General features: G+C 38.9%; 1 protein-coding gene across 1 annotated transcript; it reads right to left on the bottom strand.

The window, feature by feature from the left end:
* LOC148887981 (T-box transcription factor TBX2b-like) lies at window positions 1-9,873 on the bottom strand. Its single transcript, XM_089014370.1, has 5 exons — window positions 9,384-9,873; window positions 8,217-8,293; window positions 7,817-7,974; window positions 4,565-5,154; window positions 1-2,322 (listed from the first exon to the last, which is right to left on the bottom strand). The coding sequence occupies exons 1-5, from the start codon at window positions 9,513-9,515 to the stop codon at window positions 1,885-1,887; spliced, it is 1,395 nt and encodes a 464-aa protein (XP_088870496.1). The 5' UTR covers window positions 9,516-9,873; the 3' UTR covers window positions 1-1,884.
* Window positions 9,874-10,127: the final 254 nt, after the last annotated feature.

Below are 10,127 nucleotides of genomic sequence, written 5' to 3'. Positions count from 1 at the left end.
TTTAGAATATGATTACACATGTTAACAACACGGCATTTTTATTAAAAATTGTGAGACAATCAGAAAAAAATGGACAACCAGGATGAGCAAAAACATTGACAGTTTAAATAGATCAATTAACAGACAAGGAATTGTTTTGATCAAAAATCGCCTGACTGGTGTTATGTAACCTGAGGTGTTTTAAATCACATGAACCCTTCTGTCATTCCCTCAAAAAATATTGCTGGGTATCGTGTTGACCAAATATGGCACAAGTGTCCCATAATCAGCAAGTCCTTAAACACACATTTTAAATTGCTCAACAGGCGTCAAGGGACTGTGATTGAATAGCAAGGTCTTATGTTCAAAATATATACACTCTAATACACAGACTTGAATAAATTAATATCATTGCATATCAATGGTTCTTAGTTATTTACAGATGTATTTGATTTGATTACATAAATAGAATAGAAACACCCTTTCTCTTGAATACAAATCACACTTGAAAACATTTAAAGGCCCGTGGCCTCGAGGTGGACCTTCTTGTTTTTGTTTTTGTTTTTGTTTTTCCGTGTTTCGTAAAGGACAACCGACACCTTTTTTGTTTCCTAATTGACATCAGAAAAACGTTTTATAGCATCTAAAATACCCAAAACACGCAGGCTGATATTTTTAGTCAAATGCAAAACACTGTTTTCCGTTGGAAATGAGCTTATTTGTCCGCTGGGAATTTGTGTCAACTTGCACCTTCTTTGCACCTCTTCTAGCTGCGACACACAACAATTCACCATTGCATTATTTATGTAGTTTTCCTTCTAATTTCACCATCAACACGATGTTTTCAGATGAAAAAAAGTACCCAAAATGCATTGTGTGTCGCTTTCTCGGTCAGGGGCGTTCCAGACGTGACGTCACGTGGGGCATCGTCATCAACTCGAAAACAAGACTTGATGAATATTCAGCGCGAGTCTTAAAAGGTAAAATATAGCTATATGCAGTGGAATCTTTGTAAAATGCGCTCTGTAGAAGTCATTTAAAGTGATTTTACAAATTATGGACGCAACTTGTAAGGACGTGTCTGTTGTCCTTTAAAATACAACCAACACCATTTTTTGTTTCCTAACTGACATCAGAAAAACGTTTCATAGCATCTAAAATACCCAAAACACGCAGGCTGATATTTTTAGTCAAATGCAAAACACCAATAAAAAATGACTTAAAGTGGCCCAAATCTACATAACTTCAATATGACCTTGGAAATGGTGAGTTTCAGAAGGTCCCACCCCCTTATCCGTGACGTCACGCCAGGACGTCTTGCCTTGCTCTAGAATCAAAACAATGGCTTCAGATTCGGAGAAGACGCTTTCGTGTTATTCATCCAGTTATGAATATGATTCAAATAGTTCTGAATAGTTCAGACGCTTTCTCGGTCAGGGGCGTTCCTGACGTGACGTCACGAATAGTAGTATTCCTGAATATTCAGCGCGAGTCTTAAAATGTAAAATATAACTATATGCCATGTAATCTTTGTAAAATACGCTCAGTAGAAGTCATTTCAAGTGATTTTACAAATTATGGACGCAACTTGTCCGAGGGTGTCGGTTGTCCTTTAAGTTGTTTAGTTTTAAATGTGGCTCCTTAACAAAATCAAATGACACAAATACTCTGTAATGTTCAAGTATAGTCAGGGAGATTCAGTTTGGGGATGGAAATTGGGAGAAAATGGTTTGGTATAAGCTTTCCATTTCAAAATTAGAGGTTGACAGGTCGAATTGTTAAAAAGTGATTATCAGTCAAATCCTCACTTGTGGGGTTTTTGGGGTTGTTTGGTTGTTGTTTTTTTTGTTCTGAAAGTAACAAAATAATCATCAGTCTGCAAAACATCCCAAACAGAGTCTGGTATCAGTTTGAAGAATTTTCTGGTGGAGATGACTCCCTCTGACCTTCCAGGCCACTCACAAGTCTCTGAATATTCTGTAGTTCATTCAGAGAGTCTTTCATTTTGGGGGATGTGCCCCTCCCGCAAGATCCCCTTTTCTTGTTGTGGCTCTGGTTTTCTAGGGCTGGGCTTGTCTCCCGACTACACAGTTTGGATGATTCCGAGCTTGTGTTGAGGTTACATTGCAAGGTGGTTGTGAGCAGGCTGGAGCTCTGAGACAAAGACAACGGCGGCTGGTACGGATTGAAGCGTAGCCGTGGTCGAGATGTGGTGAGAAAAGGGTTTCTGGAGAGTGGGTTGGAGGTGCTTGTTGCTGGGAGGGCAGAAGCTGCAGCTGCAGCAGCTGCCATGTAGGTGTAGGGGTAGGGAAAGAGACCCCCAAACTGAGGCATGGGGATGCCCTGAAATACAATAGGGTAAAATTGGATATTTGTTTTTCAACTGCACATTCAAGTCAATAGCGCAACAGGAATGTTTGTATGTTGTGTTTTTCCAAACACTTATTGAAGGAAATTAATATCATTGTAATACATCTGTGTAGGCTCTCAGTCATACAGGAGTGGTCCATCGATGAAAAGGTTTCTTCAGCCATTGTCTGTACTTAAAGTGTCGGACGTTTCGCTCCTCATCCGAAAAGCTTCGTCAGCAAACTCACTGACAAAGCTCGCCGACGAAGCTCTATTATACTACTACTACTACTACTACTAATAATAATAATAATTATTATTATTATTATTATTATTATTATTATTATTATACATTTCATTTGTAAGCGCCTTTCAAATCTCTCAAGGTCATTTTACAGGCACAGGATAAGTTTTTCTCTGAGTGAGCAGCTAGCTAGCTAGCTATTAATTTTATTCTGTTGAATATTCCCCCGATTATGACAAAATAGCAGATTGGACCACCATCAGATTAGATTGCAGTCGAAAAACTCATCGTGTGACTGTAAAGTGACATTGAACGTTTTGAAAGGCGCTTATAAATGAAATGTATTATTATTATTATTATTTTAGCATTATTATTTTAGCATTATTATTTTAGCATAATTATTTTAGCATCATTATTTTAGTATTATTAGTATTATAGCATTTCCTGTGTAGCTCTTTCTCTCGGTTATATTTATTACTGTATTTTATTTATTGTATTCTATTTTTGATTGTACTTTATTTATTATAGTACCTATGCTTGTCTGTGACTGGAAATTGTCCTTGAGAGCTTTAAGAGGCGCTTAAAATGAAATGTATTATTATTATTACTATTATTATTGGCTATCATTAGCTCTGGCTGGCTATTTGTCTGGCTGACTAGCTAAATAGCTGTCTATCCATCTATCGATCTATTCACTATCTAGCTGCCTGGCTATCTAGGTAGGTATCTGATGGCTAACGATTGCTTAGCTAGTAAGCCTTCTATCTATTTGAGTTACTTCCGGGTTGAAGAAACCTTTTCATCTATCATTGTGACAATAATTTAAATAATAATTATAATAAGAATGAATATGTTCATCCTCATCATAATATCTTTATTGAACTGCAGTCCATTCAGACTAGCATTCACATTTGTTTGATGACTGCACTCATTCACAAATTAGATTTGTGTGACATAAGCATTTACCATGCATTAATATGTCATGCTACTTTATTTTTAAAAGTACATTCTTGAGAAGTACTAAACATATTCCCTACCATATAGCAAGTCAGTGTGTTGTTATGACTAGGGATAAAGTAAAGCATCTCACAGTTAAAGGACAACCGACACAATTTTTTTGTTTCCTAACTGACATCAGAAAAAACGTTTTATAGCATCTAAAATACCCAAAACACGCAGGCTGATATTTTTAGTCAAATCCAAAACACCAATAAAAATGACTTAAAGTCTCCCAAAACTGCTACAAAATGAGCTCGGAACTGGGCAGATTCAGAAAGACCCGCCTCCTTGTTCGTGACATCACTATTGGTCACACACTGCCTTGCTCCAGAATCAAAACAATGGCTTCAGATAGTTTAGATTCAGAGAAGATGCTTTCTTGTTACTCATCCAGTTATCAATATGATTCAAATAGTTCTGAAGAGGAAAGCATATTTTTGCAATCGATTAAAGAAGTCCTTCCGTATCAATTCGAGCTGTCAGGACTCCAATGTAGTGCCCAGAAAAGGCACAAAATGGCGCACAAGCTCCATTGGAAATGGCTGATTTGTCCGCTGAGAATTTGTGTCAATTACACATTCTTTATGCATTACCACAATTAGCTGCGACACACAACGATTCACCATTAGTTATTATTTATGTAGTTTTCCTTAGAATTTCGCCATCAACACGGTGTTTTCAGACGAAAAAAAGTACCCAAAATGCATTGTGTGTCGCTTTCTCGGTCAGGGGCGTTCCCGCCGTGATGTCACTTAGGGCATCGTCATCAACTCGAAAACAAGACTTCATGAATATTCAGCGGCAGTCTTCAAAAATAGCTATATGCGGTGGCATCTTTGTCAATTGCGCTCAGTAGAAGTCATTTGAAGTGATTTTACAAAATATGGACACAACTTGTGTGGAGGTGTCGGTTGTCCTTTAAAGCCTTGAAGCAGATATAAAAACCTATTGGTGCAGGTGCTTAGGTGTGCAATATTATCTGGTCTACCTTACCTGAGAAGTAAGCATATGCTGAGATAAATGGAAAGGGAAGGTGTTGGCGGTTCCTCCTGTCCCTTGAGAAGAGAGGTTACTATTTTCCAAACCACTTGCTCCAGATACAGAGGCCAGTAAATGCCCCATACCCATTGCAGATATAGCTCCATGCGTCATGGCAAACTGCCCAGGGTGAAACAAAAGTGGCGATCCGGTGTTTAGAGGGTTAAAGAATGGTTGGCTGTGTAGGCCAGACAGTGCCAGGCTTTGTAAATGACCTGGGTTGAAATGTGGAGGGCTTTCGGCCTGGAGCATGAGTGGGGAGAAGGTGTCCTTAATAGCACTGATGTTCCCAGACTCAGCGTCTTTTATCAACATATCTGTGATGTCCTTCCGATGCCTGCTTTCAGCTTTGTTGGCTGCAATAACCAGGTTTCTTACATTTAAAATGCGGTCATCTTTCTTGTCCGTATCAGGCCTTTCCCTGACCTGCTCCTCACATTGAGAGCTACAGTGGGAAACAGGTTGAGTCTCCAGGGTGTTGGAGATTGTGTAGCGCTCGCCATGATTTTCAAGTTCCTGCTCACTGTCACTGCATGCTTTCTCATCTGAAACAAAAAAACGGCAAAAACAACTGATTAAGTGAATGGGATATGCACAATAAAGTTCCAAACGCAGTCAGCATCGGTGTTTCTGCAATATGTTTGTAGAAATCGTCTGTTAATCAATTTTCATTTGTTCATTGAAACTTTCTTTTATATAAGGGGTGTCTGTGTAAGCTCTCAGTCGTACATGAGTGGTCCATCAATGAGAAGGTTTCGTCAGCCGTCATCTGTACTTTTTTGAAGGTGTCGGACGTTTCGCTTCTTATGCGAGAGGCTTCGTCAGTGAACTAAAATATTTTGCTGGTAGTTGTTGGCCCTATATATCTATCCCGACTGTCCAGACGTGGCGGTGCCTGACTCTGCTATGATTGGTCCCTTCTCTCAGGTTGGGGGGAGCAAAGGACTACTCCCAGCTGCTACACTGATTACTTCTATTGTCCTGACTGATTACTTCTATCCTAAGTTATAAAACAGCAATACCCTTCACTAAATCACCATGGCAGGGTGAGGTTCAATTTGGATCGACTTCTTAGGCAACATAGGCTTAGTTATGCTGATGGGGTAATACCAGATCAAAGGGGGTAATCAGGGCAGTCGTAGACCCCATACTCTGTCAGGACAATAGAAGTAATCAATCAGGACAATAGAAGTAATCAGTGTGGCCGCAGGGAGTAGTCCTCTGCTCCCCCGAACCTGAGAGCAGGGACCAATCATAGCAGAGTCCGGCACCGTCACGTCCGGACAGTAGGGATATATACAGGGCCAACAACTACCAGCAAACGATTTGAGTTCGTTGACAAAGCCTCTTGGATAAGAAGCGAAACGTCTGACACCTTCAAAGAAATACAGAAGACGGCTGAATAAACATTCTCATCGATAGCAGGGGTGCTCATACTTTTTCTGCACGGGAGATACTTTTGAAATGACTACGTCAAAATTATCTACCCATTATATTTATTGAGAAATATATTAAGGATTCTTGCAATATATGTTGATGTATAACTGCATTGTTTTGCACAACACAATTATGTACATTTTTCGCCATTACCTGAGTTCACTCTGATGACTGGCAGATGAGACAAACACACTTTGAAAATGTCATCGTGAATAAAAGTCCCACTCCCATTCTGTATGAAAGTGCTACTTTTTTTTCCTTCTTACTTGGTCTCGCTCCCCCACTCTTTTTATACCCTATCCTACATTTAAGACGGGGGTAAAAACGAGGATGTATAGAAACTAGCTTGTTAAGTTTGCAACGCTCAGGTGCATTCTTTGAGCATGCCGAATAACAAGATGTCATTTGATTGGCTGTCCAGTTTATCAATCAAGTGAAGGGGTGGCTGATAGGTTGACCTCAAGTGTTTTTCAAAACAACTCAACTTTATTTGTACCTGTCAAGCATCAGTTCATTCAATGTCACATCACCCTGTCATGCGATCAACCAATAGTACACGTACCTTGGAGATCGACATATTGAGCACCCCGGTCTGAAATTTATGAAATTAGTGGTGAAGCCACGTAAGTGTAAATAGCCTCCTAGTTGACGAATGCCGTATTTTTAAAAAATGCAAAAGTGGGTCTAATTTATAAAGTGATCATCTCTAGAGGTTAACTATACAGAAACATTTTGGTAATTGACACGAAAACTGAGAAACGTGTCTCAACATTTTTAGAGTGCTTATACAGTAAAGTCTCGTTATATCAATATCGGATATATCGATAGTCCCGGTTATATCGATACTATTTCTATGCACGCACAGAGAAAATTACATGCACCAGGGTCGGATATATCGATAGTCCCGGTTATATCGATATTTTTTCGGACTCCCTTGAATATCGATATAACGAGACTTTACTGTAGTTGATTTTGACTCATTGATTTTTTTTTCAAACAGAGGGCCTCCCAAATGGATACCGTACACAAGTCCAAGGTAAATATTTAATTCCGTTCATAATATTTACAATTTAAAATTAACTGTTAATGTTACTATTAGCTTGTAATATTTTAACCTAACACTAGCTAGCTATTTGAGTCAGGAAACATATTAGCTATCTAGCTAACTAGCTATGAGCTATCTCGCTTTATATTAGCTAGATAGCTAGCTTTTTATCTTTTTGAGTTATTCCGGGTTGAGTAAACGCTGGCGCGTGTGGCTGCCACTGCTCACCCACAGAAAAACGTATCCTGTGACTGTAAAGTGACCTTTAGAGTTTTGAAAGGCAATTCTAAATGAAACGTATTTTTAATATACGTTCAAAAAGTGAATTAATTATTTTGTTTTCATTTCAGATCATTCTAAATATGTTACAGTAAAGTCTCATTATATCGATATCGGATATATCGATAGTCCCGGTTATAGCGATATTTTTTCGGACTCCCTTGAATATCGATATAACGAGACTTTACTGTACTTGAACAGGTTATTTAATTATTTAGGTAATATAGGCAACAATCCCTGAGTGGATAACCACAGTGATTTTGTTGAATGTGGGACTTCACATTCAATTATGTGGATGCATTTACAATGTTGGCAGCAATAACACATGCAGCCTTAAAATGTTTCGGTGCTCAACTTTCAAAAGAGTCACGCAACATCTTCATCAGCAAAATATTGCAACAGCAAAAGCTAAAATAAATTCGATAATAAAACAAGCAATTAATTACCTTGGACAGGCCTGTTGAACCGTTGCGGACTTGTGCCTGCTCCAATTGGGGAATGAACGGCGTCAGAAGGAGTTGGAGTTTCGCTTGAAGCGTCAGAGTCCACACCGTCCTTGCCCTGATCCTCAAACATTCGCAGCGATGGCATCGTTAGTTGTTTCCTGTCAAGTATACAAAACAATAAGAATAAAAATATCACCACCATCACCGCCACCACCACCACCAACAACAAAAACAACAACAACAACAACAACAATAATAATGATACTACTACTACTACTAATAATAATAATAATAATAATAATAATAATAATAATAATCACTATAATCATCAGCATCATCATAACAATAATGATAATGACAATGATAATCATCATATATATATATAATAATAATAAATCACCGTTTCTCCCGGCGTCCGTTCCCAGTGTCTCGAAATCCTTTGGCAAATGGATTGTTGTCTATCTTAAGTTGTGTTATCTGTCAATGACAAGAGCAACGAGAATTTTAAAATAATGTATTCTTTACTTTTGGATTTACCATGTAGTCCATATATTATGATTGTTCCGCAATGTGTTAAATGTCTTTTTTTTTAATACAATTTAGACCCGAACGTTTTTAACTGGCCAGGATTTACAATTGCATTTTTCATGAAAGCCGTTAATCTCATCGGGCCTTTGATATGTTCGCTAGAAAAAATATATATATAGATAAATACATACATAAATACATGGAAAACTCGGTTGATCTGAGGGCAATGAAAACACCCCCCATACAGAAGCTGAAATGCTTGAACAGATAACTGTGACATAAATTATTACTTTTGATGCTTCGATTCCACATAACGCATATTCGGATCAATAAAATGTCGTTGTTGGTGCTAATTACTCTAAAATGTTTCTTGAACAAATCACTTTTTGGCGTTTGCTACTTCAGCATGGTGATTTGTTTTTGCTTATCTTCCTGAGCTGCATTGTGACAATCCCTCGAAAATAGGCTTGTATATACGTAGTTCATTTCGACTCATTGAAACAATTTTAAAAAAGAGGGCCTCCCAAACGGCTATCGTGCGGCTATCGTACAGAAGAAGAAAAAAATGAAAAGTCTGCAATAAAATCATAAAACTAGTTTTGACCGACGACTGAATTTTAAGTCTTAATCTTAATGGGTGATGACGGTGAAGGTCTGACACTTCATGTGTTCGAATCCGTATTCTTGCGGAGCTTGCATGTTCTCCCGTGCCTGCGTGGATTGTCTCCGTGTTCTCCGGTTTTCCCTCACATTACGACAACATACACAACAGTGGCAGGAAAACCAGTTCTGGGTGTACCCCACGTGCTCCCAGACACCAAGGACGTGCTCGAGCGAGGAAAAGCAGTTTAAGAACGGATTGTCATGTCTGATCTGCCCAACAAATATCAAGCCACCAAAATTGATTAATATTAAACAAGATGATGAACAACAGTGTGTGTTGTAATGGAAAATGGGAGAGCTACGAAACCGTGTGTGACATAAACATAATCTAGAACAGGTATAAAAAACATGCACAGGAGTTAGCACACGAACTCACCTTGTCGTTTTGATATGCTGTCACTGCCACAAACTCGGTCTCCGGAAAAACGTACGTCCTAAATGTGCTGTAAGGGAGCTTCAGTATGTCGTTCGCCCGCACGATGTGGAATCTGGGCTGGTACTTGTGCATTGAATTTAGGATAGTCTGTGCAATAACAGTAACAATACAGAAAAACAATAAAAGACACAAACACGTTTTTTTAAGTTAATTTCCGTTTTCGCTCTCTCTCTCTCTCTCTGTGTGTGTGCGTGTGAGTGTGTGTGTGTGTGTGTGTGTGTGTGTGTGTGTGTGTGTGTGTGTGTGTGTGTGTGTGTGTGTGTGTGTGTGTGTGTGTGTGTGTGTGTGTGTGTGTGTGTGTGTGCGTGCGTGCGTGTGTGTCTGTGTGGATGTGTGTATGGGAGCACGTTGGGGCACGTTTGTAGTTATGGTAATCTCGTATAAATAATAATAATAATAATAATAATAATAATAATAATAATAATAATAATAATAATGAAGATCCATCCATCCATTTTTATCCTCATTAGGGTGCACGAGCCTATCCTAGCCGTCTTCGGGCAGGAGGCGGGGGACACCCTGAATTTCTTGCCAGCCAACATTTAAGGGTACAGATAGACAAACAACTATTTGCACACACACTCACACATAGGGACAATTTGGAGTGTTCAATCACCCTGCCATGCATGTTATTGGAATGTGGGAGGAAAACCATCCTAAACCCGGGGAGAATATGCAAACTCC

This window comes from Hippocampus bargibanti, linkage group LG14 (assembly GCF_051943395.1).
Source record: "Hippocampus bargibanti isolate YZ-2025 linkage group LG14, ASM5194339v1, whole genome shotgun sequence".
NCBI classification, from domain to species: domain Eukaryota; kingdom Metazoa; phylum Chordata; class Actinopteri; order Syngnathiformes; family Syngnathidae; genus Hippocampus; species Hippocampus bargibanti.
Note: the sequence above shows the minus strand (reverse complement) of the source record. Positions and strands in the feature narration are given on the sequence as shown.